This window comes from Octopus bimaculoides, chromosome 24, assembly GCF_046866305.1.
Source record: "Octopus bimaculoides isolate indiv1 chromosome 24, ASM4686630v1, whole genome shotgun sequence".
Lineage (NCBI taxonomy): Eukaryota > Metazoa > Mollusca > Cephalopoda > Octopoda > Octopodidae > Octopus > Octopus bimaculoides.
The window spans coordinates 20016506-20039685 of NC_142951.1; the positions used below are offsets into that span (position 1 = coordinate 20016506).

Sequence of the window (23180 nt, forward strand, 5' to 3'; positions counted from 1 at the left end):
CTCACAGTTTTGAACTGCTAAACATTATTATTGCGCTTCCTTAATTTGAATCTTAAACATTAAAGACTTCATTCATACATTTCTATACATACATACTTTTTGGAATGCCTATTACTCCGATAATTCTGCATTTTTACAGTTATTTTTTTTCCATGACAGTAGATAAATTTTTTTATTCCACAACGTATTTGTAGTGGCTTTATGCAGGCATAGCGTGGATTCAATCCTCGATTGCCAAATTTCACTTAACACTTCAACAGTGCTTTTCTCATGGTAAAACAATAGTTTTTCTATGAATGACAGCAGTTTTACATTTCCCAGATGCCTTCACTAAGCAGAATGTCTTTGCCTCTCACCAACCTCCGACAATCTCTCCCTCCTCCAGCTGACGTCTTTTGTACTTTTTCATGATGGAAAATACACCTTTTGTGGCAGTTATAATGAAATTGCTTTCTTATATCACACTAATAAGGCATTTCAATAGAACATCTTTACCCCCAGGAATTACCAGGTAGTATATATATATATGTATATATATATATATATATATATATATATAGCTAGTATATATATATATATATATATATATATATATATAGCTAGTATATATATATATATATATAGCTAGTATATATATATATATATAGCTAGTATATATATATATATATAGCTAGTATATATATATATATATATATATATAGCTAGTATATATATATATATATATATATATATATAGCTAGTATATATATATATATATATATATATATAGCTAGTATATATATATATATATATATATATATAGCTAGTATATATATATATATATATATATATATATAGCTAGTATATATATATATATATATATATATATATAGCTAGTATATATATATATATATATATATATATATAGCTAGTATATATATATATATATATATATATATAGCTAGTATATATATATATATATATATAGCTAGTATATATATATATATATATATATAGCTAGTATATATATATATATATATATATATATATATATATATATAGCTAGTATATATATATATATATATATATATATATATAGCTAGTATATATATATATATATATATATATATATAGCTAGTATATATATATAAATATATATATATAGCTAGTATATATATATAAATATATATATATATAGCTAGTATATATATATATATATATAGCTAGTATATATATATATATATATATATATAGCTAGTATATATATATATATATATATAGCTAGTATATATATATATATATATATATATATAGCTAGTATATATATATATATATAGCTAGTATATATATATATATATATATATATAGCTAGTATATATATATATATATATATATATAGCTAGTATATATATATATATATATATAGCTAGTATATATATATATATATATATAGCTAGTATATATAGCTAGTATATATATATATATATATATAGCTAGTATATATATATATATATATATATATATATATATAGCTAGTATATATATATATATATATATATATATATATATAGCTAGTATATATATATATATATATATATATATATATAGCTAGTATATATATATATATATATATATATATATAGCTAGTATATATATATATATATATATATATATATAGCTAGTATATATATATATATATATATATATATATATATATATATAGCTAGTATATATATATATATATATATATATATATATATATATATATAGCTAGTATATATATATATATATATATATATATAGCTAGTATATATATATATATATATATATATATATATAGCTAGTATATATATATATATATATATATATATATAGCTAGTATATATATATATATATATATATATATATATATATATAGCTAGTATATATATATATATATAGCTAGTATATATATATATATATATATATATATATAGCTAGTATATATATATATATATATATATATATAGCTAGTATATATATATATATATATATATATATAGCTAGTATATATATATATATATATATATATAGCTAGTATATATATATATATATATATATATATAGCTAGTATATATATATATATATATATATATAGCTAGTATATATATATATATATATATATATATAGCTAGTATATATATATATATATATATATATATATATATATATATATATATAGCTAGTATATATATATATATATATATATATATATATAGCTAGTATATATATATATATATATATATATATATATAGCTAGTATATATATATATATATATATATAGCTAGTATATATATATATATATATATATATAGCTAGTATATATATATATATATAGCTAGTATATATATATATATATAGCTAGTATATATATACATATATATATATATATAGCTAGTATATATATATATATATATATATAGCTAGTATATATATACATATATATATATATATAGCTAGTATATATATACATATATATATATATAGCTAGTATATATATATATATAGCTAGTATATATATATATATATATATATATATAGCTAGTATATATATATATATATATATATATATAGCTAGTATATATATATATATATATATATAGCTAGTATATATATATATATATATATATATATATATATAGCTAGTATATATATATATATATATATATATATATATATAGCTAGTATATATATATATATATATATATATATATATAGCTAGTATATATATATATATATATATATATATAGCTAGTATATATATATATATATATATATATATATAGCTAGTATATATATATATATATAGCTAGTATATATATATATATATAATAATATTATTAGGGACAAAATCCAAAATTACAGGTAAAAAACTCAATTAAAATCAATTTATAAAAAATTAAATTGAGCCTTATAGATAAAGTATATATAAAATATATATAGTTTTAGGGAAAATAACCAATTTTCAAGAACTCATCGATGAAAATCCACTATCACATATAGAAAAATTAATAATTAAAAGCACAATAAATGAGTATAATATAAAGTAAAGTAAATATCATAAGATAAATATAATAAAAAGATTACACGTGTTTCATAACCAATTTTCAAATAGAAAAGAAATTTAAATCGATTAAAATCAATTGAAATTATCTAAAATAAGTTCTATTCAAAAATATAGCTACTCGTCAGATCGTAAGTAGAACAATAATTAGATATATATCTCAACCAACAATAAGTACCAAATGAATTAATATGATATACTTATTATATAAAGATAGAAAAATTATTTAAAAAATATCATAATATCAAAATAATAACCATTCAATAATCATCCCTTCATCCATAATAATAACATGTATATTATATACAAAAAACATCTTACCTAAATTATCATTGTTTTAAATTATCATTGTTTTAAATACAAGTTGAACGAAGTTTAAGTTTAAAATAATAATGAAGATAAAATTAGTACATATTTAACCGGTGTAATAGTTAAAGCTATACTATTTAAAGCTAAAGACGTTTATTTAATTATGATTAAAGATCAATTGAATAATAGAAAAATACAAGATTATTTATTTCTACAAACGTAATAATAAAAAATATGAATGAAAAAATTATGAATGGAAAAAATTATGAATGAAAAAATTAGGAAAGAAAAAATTATTAAGAATAAAAGGTTAAACTTTATATATATATACAAAGTTTTGCTTTTAATTATTAATTTTTCTATATGTGATAGTGGATTTTCATCGATGAGTTCTTGAAAATTGGTTATTTTCCCTAAAACTATATATATATATATATATATATATATATATATATAGCTAGTATATATATATATATATAGCTAGTATATATATATATATATAGCTAGTATATATATATATATATATATATATATATAGCTAGTATATATATATATATATATATATATATAGCTAGTATATATATTGGGCTGTAACTGCTGAGGACATACGTAAGCTCGCAAGGAATGAAGCCAGTATGCTCCGTTGGATGTGTAATGTCAATGTGAATACCCGTCAGAGTGTAAGTATCTTGAGAGAAAAGCTGAACATTAGAAGCATCAGTTGTGGCGTGCAAGAGAGACGATTGCGCTGGTATGGACATGTGGTGAGAATGGAGGAGGATAGCTGCGTGAAAAAGTGCCACACCCTAACAGTTGAGGGAACCCGTGGAAGAGGTAGGCCCAGGAAGACCTGGGCTGAGGTGGTGAGGCAAGACCTTCGTACATTGGGCCTCACCGAGGCGATGACTACGGACCGAGACCTTTGGAAATGGGCTGTGCGTGAGAAGACCCGGCAAGCCAAGTAAGATCGTTGCCAGTGCCCCTGGACTGGTTCTTGTGCGGGTGGCACATGAGATGCACCATTTTGAGCGTGGCCGTTGCCAGTACCCGCCTGACTGGCTCCTGTAGGATTTTCGAGCGAGATCGTTGCCAGTGCCCCTGGACTGGCTTGTGCGGGTGGCACATAAAAGACACCATTTCGAGCGTGGCCGTTTTCGTGCGGGTGACACGTAAAAGCACCCACTACACTCTCTGAGTGGTTGGCGTTAGGAAGGGCATCCAGCTGTAGAAACTCTGCCAAATCAGACTGGAGCCTGGTGTTGCCATCCGGTTTTCACCAGTCCTCAGTCAAATCGTCCAACCCATGCTAGCATGGAAAGCGGACGTTAAACGATGATGATGATGATGATGATATATATATATATATATATAGCTAGTATATATATATATATATATATATATATATATATATATATATATATAGCTAGTATATATATATATATATATATATATATATATATATATATAGCTAGTATATATATATATATATATATATATAGCTAGTATATATATATATATATATATATATATATATAGCTAGTATATATATATATATATATATATATATATATATATATATAGCTAGTATATATATATATATATATATATATATATATATATAGCTAGTATATATATATAGCTAGTATATATATATAGCTAGTATATATATATATATATATATATATATATATAGCTAGTATATATATATATATAGCTAGTATATATATATATATAGCTAGTATATATATATATATAGCTAGTATATATATATATATAGCTAGTATATATATATATATATAGCTAGTATATATATATATATATAGCTAGTATATATATATATATATAGCTAGTATATATATATATATATATATATATATATATATATAGCTAGTATATAGCTAGTATATATATATATATATATATATTATATAGCTAGTATATATATATATATATATAAAACAACCAGCACAGTCCACAAGTTTCAGTTGCTAAAAAGCTAAAGCTAGAATCTCTTTATAAGGTATCTCAAACTGCTAGAAATAGCACCCTAATCTTCCTCAAAATCACACTGCCATTTTGAAGAAGAAACATTTTGAATGTGATCTTAGATGTACTGTCTGAAACTAAGATGGGATTGTCATAGTTGGAATGCTGTTGATCCTACTAGGTCTGCTGGATCAGAGATGATATGAAGCCCAATAACAATTGCTCTTTTCAAGACAAATTGTCTCTGCATGGATGAACAACTTGCTTGAAATAGAATCCAAATCATACAACACTAGCTTAAAAAGGAAAGATATAAATATAAGCATTTCTCTGTGTGTAGATAGATAGATAGATAGATTTCTGCCTGTCATATAGATTTCTTATAAACAGACAGGTGTGTGTGTGTGTGTGTGCATATATATATATATATATATATATATACACACTCCTCCAGCTCTGCTAGGTGCCACTTCTAACTTAATACTGGTTTCAATATTTGTACAAGGGCAGCCGTTTTGGTAGAGGGACGAAGTTGTTCAAATCAACATCAGTGCTCAACTGGTATTTATTTTATCAACTCCAAAACAATGAAAGGCAAAGCCAACCTTGGTGGAATTTGAGCTCAGAATGTAGAGACTGATGAAATTCTTGGCTAAACATCTTGCCCAGCATGCTAACAATTCTGCCACCTTTCCTTCTAGCCTTATATTAAAAATATTAGACCAATCTCATGAGGAAAGAAATACACAAACAACCCCAGAGTCATTTCAACTCAGAATGACAAGAAACCATTACTGTTAGGTATTTTTGTCTGGTACACACCAACTTCACTTTAAAAAAAAAAACATTTTTTAAAATTATAATGTTGATTTCAAACAAGGCCACACATTTGGCATTTTAGTGAGAAGGGTGAAAGGTTGACTTTCGTGGGATTTGAATTCACAATGCAAGTTTGTGCATATGTGTATGTTTTTACATACATGTGTTTTTGTTTCAAATGTCTTTCTGTGTCTAGATGGTTTATCTGCTCTGTCTGTTTATCTATCTGTGGAGGCGCAATGGCCCGATGGTTAGGGCAGCGGACTCGCGGTCATAGGATCGCGGTTTCGATTCCCAGACCGGGCATTGTGAGTGTTTATTGAGCGAAAACACCTAAAGCTCCACGAGGCTCCGGCAGGGGATGGTGGCGAACCCTGCTGTACTCTTTCACCACAACTTTCTCTCACTCTTTCTTCCTGTTTCTGTTGTACCTTTAATTCAAAGAGTCAGCCTTGTCACACTGTGTCACGCTGAATATCTCCGAGAACTACATTAAGGGTACACGCGTCTGTGGAGTGCTCAGCCATTTGCACGTTAATTTCAAAAGCAGGCTGTTCCGTTGATCGGATCAACTGGAACCCTCGACGTCGTAAGTGACGGAGTGTCTATCTATCTATCTATATATATCTGTCTTTTGCATGAACGTGGTAGAGTGGTGTTTTCATTTTATTTGCACAGACGCAACCATTCCTCACCAGACAACTCCAGCACTGAGGCTGATTAATTCATGTCTGCTACTGATATATATTTCTGTATTTTGTCCAGCATTATACCTTTTATAAGGTATGCTATCTCGGGATAAATACTGCAGTTTTTCTTTCTTTCAACAATGTATCTGCTTAATTACGATACAGCTTATTCTCTCAATTATGCAATAGAAGCAGCTCTGCAATGTAAGCATTATCAATGCCACGTACTTAATAAATGCATGTTTACCACATACTGAATGCAGCTTCTGGCATTTAAACAATATGTGTTATGTAATATATGACAGTGTCGCTGTGTGGTAAGAAGCTTGCTTCCCAACCACATGGTTCTGGGTTCAGTCCTTCTGTATGGAACCTTGGGACCTTGGGCAAGTGTCTTCTACTATAGCCTCAAGCTGACCGAAGCCTTATGAGAGGATTTGATAGACAAAAACTGGAAGAAGCCTGTCGTGAGTTTGTCCCTTGCCACCACTTGACAACCGGTGTTGGTTTGTTTGCATTCCCTTTTAGCAGTTTCACAAAAGAAACTGAGAGAATAAGTACCAGGTTTAACCCTTTACTATTCAAACCATCCACATCCAGCCAAAATATTCTGTTTTATGTTCAAAGCAGCCAAATCCAGCCTCTCCACACCTACCCTACGATGCCCTTCCAAAAATAAACAACCACATTATGAAAATCTCCAAGCTAGTCTTTCCTCTGCTTCATATTGACATAAAGATACAATGGTCGGCTTGTATGAAATTTCTTTTTATAGTTAACTTTTAGCACACTGTAGGTGCATAATATCACTGTATGACTTTTCTCCCCTATAGTAATAGGTGACGGTAAACATTTCTAGAGAAAATGCAGTGTGCTAATGGTTAAAATAATGTTACAAGCCCTAAACACAGAAATACTAATTTATTAGTGAAGAAAGCATCTTGTATAGATATTGTTATAGTGCTAAAAAGCACAAGTGTATCAGTCGCAGGCAAAAAATCGTCCAGCAGCTTGGACGATTTCTCAACACAAATACCACAATTGTGTGGCTGCCACAGTATATCTTTATGGAGATATGCAGAATGCTATATAGAAATATTAAGTTTAAAGTTGTTTCACAGAATCACAGTTTTATCTATAATTATTTATATTTAAGATCAAATTACTCTGTAGGATTGTTATCAATGTCTTTTATTTTGAGATGGCATGGTGTTATTTCTGTTACTTCTAGCATGCTGATCAACCACAATTCTTGCATTGGCTCTTTAATCCCAAGAAAAAATAACCTTGGAGAAAAAACAGTTATGGTTGCAATTATTAAATGATGTAATTATCACAGCTGATATTTCTACAATAGTATGTAATTAAATATTACATAATTATTCACAAATAAAACTTGCTTTGTGAAAGTATAATCACCTGAGTTTTGGGGCCATAACAGTGCTTACAAATTAGTATTTTTAGAAATTAGTGTTAATATTTACACATTTTAATTGTTTTCTTCTAATTAACATTCAGTATACTAGTGTACTTTTTACAATAGTATTGTCAAAATATTAAGGCATCAAGTTTAGAAATTTCATTGAATGCTTTAAAATTCCTATAAGCTGATCGTTGTTAGTCGAAACTATAGAAATTTACCCCTCTTTTGCTCTCTGTCTCTTACTAAAATTTTGCAAGGAACTATTCCATTATAGTGGTAAGTGTGGCTGTGGCTAAAAAGTTTGCTGTGCAACCTTATGGTCTTGGGTTTGGTCCCACTGTGTGGCATCTTGGGCAATTGTCTTCTAACTTCAAGTTGTACCTTATGTACCTTCACAATATCTTATGAACTTGGTAAATGGAGACTTTGCAAAAGTCCATTGTATGTTTGTATGTGTGTGTAATGATATTTAGGTTCACTATGAAATTAACTTTGGCAGCTTCAAATGAGAGCTGAACTGACTGGTTTCAGCATATTTACAGCTCAGCAGGATAGACTCAACCCTCATCCAAAATGTGAGAAAATAATAATGGAAAGCAAATCAATTGGCACTCCAGTTACAATGATGGGGGTTCAAGTTGATCTGATCAATGGTATAGCCTGTTTGTGAAATTCATGTGCAAGTGGCTGAGCACTCCACAGACATGTGTACTCTTCAACAGCATGACACAGAATATGACAAGGTTGGTCCTTTGAAATGCAAATACTACTCATTTTTGTCAGCTGAGTGGACTGGAACAACGTGAAATAAAATGTCTTGCTCAAGGACACAACATGCCACCCTAATTGCTAAATCAAGCCACTTACTAATCACTTTTAGAGATAAGCCAATAATGGAGCTTGAAAATGTACACATAAGCACCGGCATAGCTGTGTGGTAAGAAGCTAGCTTCCCAACCACATGGTTCCAAGTTCAGTCTCTCTGTGTGGCACCTTGGGCAAGAGTCTTCTGCTATAGCCTTGGGTCAACCAGTCTTGTGGGTGAACTTAGGTGTTTGTCTTTCCACCATCATTTGACAACTGATGTTGGTGTGTTTACATCCCTGTGAATTAACAGTTCAGCAAATGAGATTGATAGAAATAAGTGCTATGTTTACAAAGTATAAGTCTTGGGGTCGATTTCTTAGACTAAAAAACCCTTTAAGGTAGTGCTCCAGCATAGCCACAGTCAAGACTGAAACAAGTAAAAGAAAAGAATAAGAGAAAATGAATTCTTGAATTGGATCAGGATTGGGGAGATCCCCCATCAGGATATGCTGCTTTGCCATGGCCTAATAGAATTCTGACCCAGGAGATAAGACATGTAAAGTCCATACACAGCCAACTTATCTCTAAGATGTTCATAACAAATACAGTTGAAGACTTTGATGTCAACTGTAACATTATTTCTTTTTCCTGGTGGATTCATCTTGTAGGTTTGAAGTGTGAAAGATGACTGGTGAACACCAACATAAGTCCTTGGTAAGTCTGGCTCTTGAAAGCCATACTGATGGTCATTGGAGAGAGAGAAAGGAAGGGAGAGAGGACACAAAGTGATTGTTTGTGACTTATTCCATCATTTCTGAGGTGTTGGAAATGAAATTGTCAGTAATTAGCAGGATTTGGGTGTTGCAGTCTTTATTGAACACTGTAGTCGGGATAAACCCATGCATAGAAAGAAATGTTGAGATTAGCAAGGATAAGGGCTAGATTGAGTTTGGGGCATGTTGATGAGTGAAATCTAAAGCAAAGTGAGTAGTAAATAGGCATTTTTTTGCATTTTTAAGAGTCATCTCAGTTTGGGAAGTGTAGGTAAGCTTTCATGCTGGTCTCTCACAGGGCATTGTAAAGGTAACAGGTCCCACCCTATTGCAGATGATGACTGACTGCCTCCAGATATTTGAAATAGTGTTCTCCTCCTGTACATGAGGGTTTGCTGTTGTGGTTTTTGATTATGTGAAAGATGATGAAAGATATACTTAAGGAAAACTTTTTATGCTGATCCTACCAAGTGACTGAAACTACTCTCCTAAATGCAGGAATATTCATATATATATATATATATTGAGAGAAAAGACAACAAAAGAAAGAGACCTTGATATTATGTAAATAGAGGAATTTATCTGTAAATAATGTGACAATTATCATGGCTACCGAATAATTGTCACATATTATTTATATATATATATATATATATATCATTGCTATTATGGAAAAGTGTCGTAAGTCCAAAATGTTGCTTTTTTCAGAAAAAGAAAAAGTTTCACCGTTCCATAGCAAAAACCTACACTTTGACAATTTTTCATATCTTAGCATCTGAAGCAGCTGGAGATACGATAGTTTAACAAAAAGGGACTGGTTATTGCAATCAAAAATTAATATTGGTAAAAAAACGCATTTGGACATACAACAGTTTAACATAATAGCAATGATATGTATGTGTATATATATATATATATATAAAGTATGGCTGTGTGGTAAGAAGTTTGCTTCTCAACCACTTCCTTCTGGGTTCAGTCCCACTGTATGGCACCTTGGTCAGTCTTGATCAACCATGTTCCCCTCATGACCATCCATTTTTTTTCTCCATAAGATCTACATTGTTCAACATTCCCCATTATCTTTGAAAATCTAAGGTACAGTATTTGAGGGAGACTTGATAAAGCCCTCACCTGCTGCCATTGGCTTTGGTTAAATGCAGTATTTTTCCTAAATACTGTTTGTATTGTTCATTAATTTATTAATCTATACATAATTAATCTTCAATTTCACAATTTAGCAGCCATTGTTCTCTTACAGCAAGGATGACACTGGAACAAGCATTTCTATAATAAATGTTTTTTGTTATTTAGCCTTATGTCAGCCCTAATCAAGCAGTCAACCAGTGATCAGAAGTTTTCCAACCATGACCTTTCCATCTTCATGTTTGTATCCTGGATTACATCTAATGAGTCTGTTTTTAAAACTGTAGGATGTGATTTAACCTTTTTGATGACGTATTTCTATTAAAATTCACTGCATTTTGTTTCAGTTAATTTTATCATTTACTTGTTTGTGGTTAGACTATGGCCATGCTGGAGCACAACCATAAAGAGATTTTAGTCCAACAAATCAACCCCAGTACTTTGTTTTTTTAAGCCAAGTACTTATACGAGTCTCTTTTGCTGAATTGCTAAGTTACAGACACATAAACAAACCAACACCAGTTGTCAAGCAGTGGTAGGGAGCAAACACACATACGCATATATATATGGTGTGCTTTTTCAGTTTCTGTCTACCAAATCCATTCACAAGGCTTTGGTCAGCCAAAGGCTGTAGTAGAGGACACTTTCCCAAGGTGCCATGCAGTGGAACTGAATTGGAAACGTGGTTGGGAAACAAACTTCTTACCACATAGCCATGCCTGTGCCTAAAAAGTGACCAGCCTCAGTTGATTTTTGAAACTTGAGTTCTCGTCAGATATCTACATTAATTTGACCAATCAATAATGAAGACTTTAGTAAAATAACTTGATCATTCTTAAACTGGTGTTTTTTACATGAAATTTTGATGGACAGTTTTAATTTAGATCACTATAAAGCAGAGTTTGAATCTTAGAATCAGAGGTGATCTCAGGTGGGTTGTATCAAATATTCTACCTGATTTATGTTCAAACTGGTCAAATCCGGTGTCTCCCACCGACCTTACAATTTCTAATTGTCTCCCTTTGTTTCTTTCAGAATATCGCCGAGTATGTCATCTTAGTGGTGAGTGCTGTTATTAATCTTTTAAGCTTTTTTCTGAATTGTTCTTCGTGTGTGTGTGTGTGTGTGTGTGTGCACTTAAGCACAATGAATGTGTTGCGTATGACTATACATGTATGTCTTGCTATTGGCATATAACTTTTGATCGTCCATCATAGCACACAGCATGTCTTGGGCATTTAGAGCTGGCAGAGGTCATCCAACTCTGTTTAACCACAGCTAGTTTCTTCTGCAGAGAGGCAGAGAGATGCAGATTTATTATATTAGGGAGGTGCATGTAACTGGAGTACTCAGCCACTTCCAAATCAATTCAGTAGCAGGGAATTCTATTGATTGAATAACTGAATCTTTGTTGAGTGACAGAGATCCTCTATTCTCTCCTCACTCCCAACCATTCTCCTTATTGGACTAATCATCTTGGATTATTGTATGCTCTATATAAATCTACTGTGTACAAGGCACCTGTTCTTCTGTGCTGGTGTCACAAGAGAATCTCCACTTCCTTCCTCACCCCAACCATACCAACTACACTCTCTCTACAGTGATTAGTAAGCAAGATAACTTCTGTAGTGTTGGCTCCAGATAATTGATGACTCTGGCTGTGGTGACCTGTCCAACCCATGCTTGCATAAAACATGGATATAAAATGATTTGTGTACACACACACACACACACTTTCATAATGTTAACACTTAAATTCAAGTATTAACGCAGGGTATGTGTATGTATGCATGTTTGTATTATGTACTGTCAAACACTAATGCAAGTGTGTGTGAGTGTACAAGTGTTTTCATGACCCAGACATCTGAGCAGTAATCCAATCTAGAGTATGTTTGCACTTTGTCTCTCAAGTATCAAGTCATGAACAACTACATTTGCCCGCCCAATCTTTGTACTGCAGTCTGGGCTATAGAGAATAAGCATGCTTAATATTTATGAGGCATAGGCGTGGCTGTGTGTTAAAAAAATTTGCTTCCCATCTGCATGGTCTTTAGTTCAATCCTACTGTGAGGCACCTTGGTTAAGTGCTTTCTACCATAGCCTTGGGTTAACCAAAGCCTTCTGAGTGGATTTGGTAGACAGAAACTAAAAGAAGCCCCTCATTGTGTGTGTTTTACTGTCTCCTTACCTTGACTTCATGTAATAGTTGTAAATGAATGGTGGTGTCATCCACACAATATCCTTTATTTCCAATCTTCTGTGAAAACATGTCTGGTCATAGAAAATATTACCTTACTTGGAAACAAGTTGGGAACATAAAGTTGTAAAACTAAAATGCACCTCTACAAATTGTGTGCGACTCATTCAGTCATGGAAAAGTGGACATTAAAACGATGACAATGAGTAAATGTTCCCATTAAATTCAGATCTTATGTGACAAGGTTGGACCTTTCAATTATTGATACAGCTCATCCAACAGGCATCGGAGTTTTGGGCAACCCAGTTTCAACTCTTCCTAACATCAACCACTTTACAGTGTGTACTTGGTACTTCTATGTGCCACTGGCACTATCGCAAGTCAAGAAACCCAGGGAGGATGTTGCATCTATATGTTAGATGGGGGTTAAGGTAAAGTCGACAAACTGGTATGTGTGTACATATACATACATACATACATACACACCAGGCTTCTTTCAATTTCTGTCTACCAAATCCACTTACAAGGCTTTGGTTGACCTGGGGTTATAGTAGAAGACATTTGCCCATGTGCTACTCTGGAACTGAACCCAAGACCATATGGTTCAGTAGCAAACTTTTTACCACTGAGCCCTGCCTGCACCTAGTGTTTCAGAACACACAGTCTTAAAACCAGTAGGACCCTCCTTATGTATTTTGGAAGCATAAATTGTACTGTAAAGGGTGGAGATGTTAAGATTGTGTAAATGATTGCCTTTCTTCTTTGCTTTTGTTACTCTTTTTCTCTCACTTGTTGTTATTGTTTGACCCTAGGTCATTACTGACTGAGCAAGATCTTGGATCTTGGATCAAAGGTATTATAGCCATCACCATCCCAGTCTTGTTATATATATGGGACCACATTGTTAAATATATCTTTCTTTATACTTCTTTTAAAACTAGGAAATGTGGTTTTGAGTGAGTTTTTTTGCTTTTTGTTTTTTTCAACTGTTGTTTCTAGCAAGTTAAGCAACTCTATAGAGGATCTCGCATTGGCTCACAGCTAATGACTCCATAGTAGTTGACTCCCCCTAGTAATGGTGACCGACCAATTATTGGCATCTATCGAAGCACTGACATTAGCAATTTGTCATAGTCTCACAGCTGTCACTCTTCTGTTGTTGTCATCATTATTGTTATGTAAGTTGACAAACTGGTCTATCAATAGAAAACTCACTGCTTGCTTTACTTTGTGATTTAGCAAATATTTTTCCAGACACACCCTGGATGCTTTGTCAAACTGATAGCTTTCACTATCACCATGAGCTACTCTGTCTGCTAACTTGCTAGAAACAGCAGCTATATCTACCTCAAATTATATCCATTTTATTTATGTCTTCAATAAAGAACACATGAGTTAGTCCAAACAGACCCTTTAAAGTGATAGAATGGTTACTTCTGGAATCTCCTTTTGATCATAGGGCTGATCTGACCAAAAAGAGGCACCAAGTGTGTTTGTAGTCATTGACGCATTCAAAATTACAAGCAATTTTCAGCTTATTTTTTTCTTTTTTAATATCTTTATCTCTTTCAAACTACTTTTATCACTACATCTCTCTTTGCAAAAAAGAAAAAAGTTCTCTAAAGTAATGTAAAGCAAACTGAAATTGTAGCTTATTGAATGAGTAGGGAGGATTCTTCATGAGAAATGGAATATTTCTGTTTGAATGAGTGGTACTTAATGCCTGCCCACGCTGTTAAGTTATACATCTTTTACAAATCACTTCAACAAAACCGCTTTTGTATAAGTGTGCACATGCTTGCGGGGACAATAGTGTGTGTATACATACATACATACACATATACATATATATATGCATGTTTGTGTGTGTATGTATATATATACTTGTATATGCACATCTCCAATTCTTGCTCATACGATCAGTATGTCAAGCTTGGGGAATACTCTTAAGGGAATGTTGCACTCAAACTTTTTGTATGTTGCTTTCATAACTCTTTCTTCACCACCACCCTGCCTATGTAATGAATCTTTTATCTTTCACTTGCTTGGATTGTGGCCATGCTGGAACACTGCCTTGAAGTACTTTAGTTGAATAAATTGACCCTGGTACTTACATTTAGTTCCCTTTTGTCTAACAACTATTACAAGGAAGTAATCTAACCAACAAGAAGTGGTGAGGACAAACACACACACACACACACACACACACACACACACACACAATATGGGCTTCTTTCAGATCCCATCTACCAAATTCACTCGGAACGCATTGGCTGATCCGCAGATTAGAAGACACTTGCTACACAGTGAGACTGAACCCAAAACCACATGGTTGCAAAGCAAGCTTCTTAATCACCCAGCCGTACTATGCCTGAATTTTTTTTTAGCACAAATGTCCATTCTTTTTATTGACTGCTACCATACCAAGTATGTAAAAGTGGACATTAAGATGATGCTGCTACTCTATGCTCTATTTATTAACTGACCAGTAGCAATTAAAAAAACCCCTACTGCCACCCTGTCACCACCACAATTTCACTGGTTTGTGAATGTTCTGGATATAATATATTATTACTCTTCTAAATTGGGTCGTTATTTTAGTCTGCCTTTAAACAACCTACTAAGTTGCTTTGACCTTTCTGTGGTATCATTGACAATGACTTCTGTTGTGTGTGTGTCAGTTATGTGTTTGTTTTTGTGTAGGTTCACTGCATTTTTTTTCTTCCATTTCAAATCTAATGGGAAGTCCTTCCACTTTTTTTTTTTTTTTTCTCGCTAAGCAACTACCATACATACTGTAAGATCTCTGTAGCTAAAGGTCCTATATATTCATCACCACACCAAGGTACAGGCATGGCTGTGTGGTTAAGAAGTTTGCATCTCAGCTGCATATTTTCAGGTTCAGTCCCACTCCATGGAGAAGTGGATAGTTTTAATCAATTTTCATGAAACTGCTTTGTGTGATGTCAGGATCATGCCTGCTTCAGTGTATCATTTCCAGTTATACTAATTTATATGTGAAGGTACGTGGCCTAGTGGTTAGGCTGTTACACTCTTGATCGCTAGATTGTGAGTTCGATTCCCTGGCTGGGTGCTACATTGTCTTCTTGGGCAAAACACTTCATTTCACATTGCTCCAGTCCCCCTTCAATCAGTGGGGCCTGCTTGCCTAGCCAGCAGCAGACTAGTGTCATTTGAAGGCTAAAACAATGCAAAAGTGCATTGTGACCAGCGATGTGTAACAATATCTGATAGCCTGGTAAGTCACATGACTAATTTATATGAGATTGGCTCTCCAATTGAATGTTCACCATCTTTGATAATGTCCCCATACAGAGCCAATGATGGATTATACAAACTCTCAGCCCTTCACCTGTTACATTTGATCCTCTTCAACACTACAAAAGTTTTATTTTGTTAAATCTCAGGAGGGTCATTATGCCAATGATAAACACATGTGCTAGTTTTATTTCAATTCATTCTTTGTCAATTGGTTAACTATTCAACCAGGTAACTAATCAATTTGATTAATCATTTGGTTAATCACTCAATCAGATATATTTGTCGAAGCTTTTCCATTACCATTTGCAACCTCTTCAATGCCATACCTCTCTGCTCCGAGTCATCTTCAGGTCTCTCTGTCTCTTAGTTTTGTTTTTTCTTTTGTGAAGGGCTGTCTGTATTTATGTAGTTGTATAGGTGAGAATGTTTTTATTCCAGTAAATGTACATTTTAAGGTATTTTCTCTTGGAGAGGTCAGAATAAGACCAAATCATGTCCAGAGTTGTCTCATCTTGCTTGAAAAATGACAAGATAAGTTAATATCTTTGTGAGTGTTAAGTAACTTAGTGCACTAGCCCTCATCTCTCTCTCATCAATTTTAAAATCCAAGACCCCCCCCCCCCAACCATTATCCACCCACTACAAAAAATCTAACTCAAGGCACATAACATTACAACACAACTACTTTACTTCAACCAGTCCAGCTCTCTTTAATAGAAACACATTTCATAAAATCCAAAAGTTCTCTGGACAAATTTCTCAAAAAAATCCTGAACCAACTTCCTACATCCGGATATGTCTCCAACAATAATAACTCTTTGCTAGAATGGGCCATGGTGTCCCATGTATGATGAGGTGTGAATCACAATCTAAAAGACTTCACCAGGTGGCGCTATTAGGTTAGACATGGCCTGGGCTTTACTGGCCGAAACCTAAATAAGTTTATACAAACACACTCTCACATACATGAATATATACATACACACACCTTTTCCATGGGTCCCTTGAGACATACATCATTGGGCAGTCCACACTATTAAAAACAAATAAAGATAATTTTTCCTTAGCCATTTAGAAGATCCTACCCAGCTGCAGTTTGTCTATGACTGCTATACACAATAGTCTGAAATGCTCGGAATGTATCTCTCTTCCACACCCAGTCTCTCTCACACACACATCTAGTTTATGTATCTCTCTCTCTCTCTTTCTCTCTCTTTCTATTTCTCTCTCTCTCTCTTTTTCTCTCTCTCTCTCTCTCTTTTTCTCTCTCTCTCTCTTTTTCTCTCTCTCTCTTTTTCTCTCTCTTTCTCTTTTTCTCTCTTCTTTCTCTTTTTCTCTCTCTCTTTTTCTCTCTCTCTTTCTCTCTCTCTCTCTTTTTCTCTCTCTCTCTTTTTCTCTCTCTCCTCTTTTTCTCTTCTCTCTCTTTCTCTCTCTCTCTTTCTCTCTCTCTCTCTCTCTTCTCCTCTCTCTCTCTCTCTCTTCTCTCTTTCTCTCTCTTTCTCTCTCTCTCTCTCTCTGACATAACTTTTGACAGCAATGCACATTGTTCCAGCAGATGTGTTTGGGAAGTTTTGCACATGAATCAAGTGGTTTATGCATTTCTAGAATTTGCAGTTTCAGCTGCTGGAAAACAAATGTATTTCAGATAGAAATATCAACAGGGCATTTTCTGAAGTATCATTTTTACCATGGCTTCTATGGCTGGTTGCTTTTTCTATCTCCAGTCCCTTTAGAGACTATATTGAGTGCTGTCTATTGTGGACTCAGCACCAAAGAGGTTGTCTTGTTACCAGAAAGACCAAAAAGTCTTCTTTACTCTGTTGTTTACATTCATTTACCAGCACCTAAGAGGTTGTCTTGCTCCCAATGACACTAAAGAGTGTAACCTCTTCCTTGAATTGTCTCCATTTGTTTGTTCCTTGCTTTCTCACCCAACTAGACAGGAAGAGATCCAGATTAAGGATGAGTGAATAAAGAATAACAGAATAGAACCAGGATGATAGGCGACTACATGAGATTTGTTGGTAAGCAGAATGAGTAGAAGCAATATGACAGGCTGTGTGCTGAAAGAGAAAAAACTATAATGTGATGAGAGAGAGATAATGTGATGATAGAGCAATGTGATGGTTGGTAATAAAAGGATTGAATAAAGATATAAGTAGCATGATTGGTAGCCATCGTAGAAAGGTGACAGGGTGATGGATGTCAGCAATGAGTGTGATGGAGAACAATAAAGAAGGCTGATGGAAGGGGTTTGGGCTCATACCAGTATCGTCATAGGAGAGGGTTTTGGTAGGGACCTCACTCGTTACCTGTGTGTGACAGCTTTCCATCTACCGTATTTCACACTAGGTATTGGTCGTTTTGTCAAGGCCCAAGCTACCCTGCAGAGTAATTGAACCTGGAGGCCACACGGTTGCAAAACAAACTTCTTGATCATGTCTGTTCTCTAATTTCTCAAAGACACTCTTAAGAACTTCTGAGAGTTAATGACCTCTGCTACAATATTACTTACTGTTGCAAAGAAGTGTGCCAATGGAAATGTTTTGAAAACTTGGCATTTCAGGCTGACTAAATGATTAAGTGAAGTAATTTAACTACCAGCTAACAAACTGATTAACTAGCTAGTTAGTGTTTAGTTTGCTCAAAAACTACTATCTGCTTCTACACAATACGTGTGTATGTGCAGGATGGTATTGTCTCTTTATCTATGATCTTGCCTTTGTGTCTATGTACATATGTATGTGTGTGATTCTGTTTTTTCCTCCATTAGTCATTTTTGTAGCTCTTCAAAAGCCAGTTATATTTCAATACATGTTTTGTCTGCATCAAGAATTTGTATTAAATTCTGTAGAAATTTTGATACCTGCTGTTTATTGTTTGCTTGTTTTGTTTTTTCTACCTCTAAGTACTTTTACTACTTCTCACCATCTCTGTCTGTCTGTCTCTCTCTCTCTCTCTCTTCCTTCTATTCGTCTCTTTCTATCACTCATCCATTTTCTTCCCCCCACCCCCACCCCACCCCCTTAGTCTAGTGCCTTTAGTAATTTTCAAGTTCGCCATTCTTCATTTTGTTGGTTTTCCTCTCTTTTCTTCACCCCCCCTTTATTTCTCTTTCTGTCTTTCTTCTATGTAATTATCATTACTTTGTAATCAAATCACTCCAAGACTATCAAGACAAATGCCTGTGTCTGGCTGTAGACCAGCCTATTTATGGAACTCTTTTGCTGCTGCTTATAAAAATGTGAAACTTGATGCATTGCCTGTGTTAGAAGCTGGAGCTGCTTATTTTCAACCAATGGATGCTTGCCTCCACAAAAATATAGGCACAGGCAGCTCGTTGGATGGGTAGTTGGTTTAAGTCAGAGACAGTTATTGATATAAAAAAAAGGTGTTCTTTCCCAACCTTTTTTTTTTTTTATAAATTACCTTTTCTTTTTTCATTGTGTGTGTGTGCATATCATTTTTATACCTGGTTTTCCATGTTAGTCTGGATTAGACAACTGTTTTCTGAGTCAATTTATAGCAGGATGCTCTTCCTGTCACCAACGCTTTTTTTTTTTTTTGCTATTAAAGTACTTTATTTCATGTATTTACACATCAAACTATCAGACATCAATAACAGCACCACTCAAATACCCATGCACTTGTAGGCACATGCATGCATATGCACATACACACAAGCTTCCATACAGAAGGCACTTGCCCAAGGTGCTACACATTGGGATTGACCCTGAAACCATGTGGTTGAGAAGCAAAACTGCACAGCTATATTTGCAGCTATATACTGTTTTTTTTCCGCTGCTTTTTCCCCATGACTCTTTGTTGCCATCCAGTTCCATTATTATGAACTTGAACTGAGAACTTGAGACATAGTGAATTTTTAATTGACTGATTTCACAATTGTCGATGCCACCTCTATGGATGCATTGCAGTTACTCTCTTGATAGATAGAACCTGGTAACCCTGAAGTTGAGCTCTTCTGCTACCTCTTCACAATCTGCCATGTTGCAGTCCCATGACCTTGCCATATCCCTGGGAGGGTGGCTAAACAGGTGCTATGTCTTGCCAAAGGGCAGTCCATAACTATACAGGACACAGTTGTCACTCCATGAGATATTTTCAAAATACATACACACACACACACACACATATATATATATATATATATATATATATATATATATATATATGACTGTTCAACCCATGCCAGCATGGACAACAGGCATTAAATGGTGGTGGTTTATAGACCCAATATAAGTAGAATCAACAAAAAAAAGTGCTGCATCCAGTGAGATAAATTTCAGTTTAATGCACAACTAAAAGAGCTGCTAATTTAATAGCAAAAGGTGATCTTTATATCCACCTTAACATAGATGTCTTGCAAGAACACTGAATACTGCATTATGAGCTTTGAGATCCTCTCACGTGTTTGGCACATAAAAGCACACATAGATCATTGCAGATGCAATTCGTCATGGGTGCCAGAACTCTCATATCATATGGATTTCATTCCATTGGAAATTATCAATGGAATGCATCCAGTCAGCGCCTGTAAGTCAAATACACTTGCCAAAATTGTGCTCTTGGTCCTACCGTGTGGCACCTTGGGCAAGTGTCTCCTACTAAAGCCCCAGGGCAATACCTTGTCAGAGAAAAATTTGGTTGATGAAAACTACATGGAAGCCCATCATGTGTGTTTGCATTTGTCTCCCACCACTTGACAGCCAGTGATGGTTTGTTTATGTCATAACTTAGCAGTTTGCCAAAAGGAGGTGACAGAATAAGTACCTGACTTCAGAAATTAATATCTGACATCAGTTCATTTATCTAAATCCTTCAAGACAGAGTCCCAGGTTGGCTGCAGTCCATATGGCGGAAGCAAGTAGTATGATATTCTGTGAAACTGTGCATGCATGCATGTACACTTTGGGTGGAATATCGAGTAGTAGGTTTACCCTGGAGCTGGTTTGTGACAGCCTACAGTACGGTGCTTTCAGTCATACTATCATTAGTGAAGATGTGTTGCCTAGATGAGATTGGATGTTACTGAAAGGCACTATCACATGACATGGAAGATAAATTGGTGGAGTAACAGGGTGATGTGGTTCTGAGGAAGCTGTTGTATGTGTATATGCGCACATGCATATACATATGCACACAAACATTCATGCACAGGTGTATGCACATAGTGTATGTGAACAACCTGATATTGATGACAAATTGGAATGTTTTGCATATTTTGACAGTATAATTAAAGGATTGGATCTATAATTGGTTCCATTGTACTATGGCACTTAATTACTTAAATAATTATCAAGGTTAGAAATAGGAGACTGTCAGGGTAATGACATTTGTAATGAGTTTCTAATGAGTTGTCTGTAGATGTTTATTATTATTATGGTGGCAAGCTGGCGGAATTGTTAGCATGCTGGACGAAATACTTAGCAGTATTTTGCCCATTGCTAAGTTCTAAGTTCAAATTCCACCAAGGTCAATTTTGCTTTTCATCCTTTCACGGTCGATAAATTAAGTACCAGTTGTGTACTGGGGTTGATTCAATTGACTGGCCTCCTGCCCCAAAATTTCAGGCCTTGCGCCTGTAGTAGAAAGGATTATTATTATTATGGCAGCAAACTGGCAGAATCATTAGCACGCCAGTTAAAATGATTAGCAGCATTTTGTCCATTTTTACATTTTGAATTTGAATTCCACTTAGGCTGACTTTACTTTTCATCCTTTCAGAGTTCATGAAATGAGTACCTGTTGAGCATTAGGGTTGATGTAATCAGAGTACCCTCTGCCCCAGACCGACTGGCCTTGTGTCAAGATTTGAAACCATTATTATTATTATGAAGGCAATAAGATGGCAGAAATGTTACCACACCTGACAAAATTGTTAGTGGTATATCTTCTAGTGTTTTATGTTCTGAGTTCAAATTCCAGCAAGATCAACTTTCTTTCATCCTCTCAGGGTCAGTCAAATAATACCTGGGATAATATTAAGTACTGGGGTCAGCGTAATCAACTTTTTTCTCCTCAAAATTGCTGGTCTCTGTCTTTGGTCAGTGGCCATTCTGAGGCATTTAAGGATTTTACACAATTATATTGACCCAGTGCTTCATCAAGTATATATTTCATCAATTTTTAGTAAATAGCAATGAATTTACTCAGCTGCATCCCAGCTTAGTTTCTGTCCCCTACAAAGTAAATTCCACAAGTATACACAAATGGATGGAACACATGGAAGTGGGAGACTCAGGAAGACATGGAATGAAGTACTGAAGAATGACCTCAGGAAGCTGAACGTTTCACGCGAGATGACAAAGGACTGAGATACCTGGGGGTTGATGTAATCAGTGTTAAGACCAATCCTTCTGATTATGTACAGCACCCGTGCAGTGCCATGTAAAAGTGTCCGTGATGACACATGAAAGTTCTTGTGTGGCAACATGTAAAAGCCTCCAGCACACTCTATAAAGTGGTTGGTGTTAGGAAGGGCATCCAGCCATAGAAACTGTGCCAAACCAGACTAGAGTCTGGTGCAGTCCCCCAGCTTGCCAGCTCTAGTCACACTGTCCAACCTATGCTAGCATGAACAGTGGACATTAAATGATGATGATCAAACACGCACACAGTTCCAGTCTACCAAATTTCATTCATAAGGTG

At 33.8% G+C, this 23180-nt stretch overlaps 1 protein-coding gene across 17 annotated transcripts in view; it reads left to right on the forward strand.

Annotated features, from left to right (window-relative positions):
* The window catches only part of LOC106874415 (uncharacterized), a 232557-nt gene that overhangs the window by 203119 nt on the left and 6258 nt on the right, over positions 1 to 23180 (forward strand). For all 17 annotated transcript variants that reach the window (XM_089341454.1, XM_089341457.1, XM_089341463.1 and 14 more), the window contains one exon: positions 12068 to 12094. In XM_089341454.1, coding sequence (XP_089197580.1) covers positions 12068 to 12094 — 27 coding nt within the window. The remainder of the gene's footprint in view (positions 1 to 12067; positions 12095 to 23180) is intronic.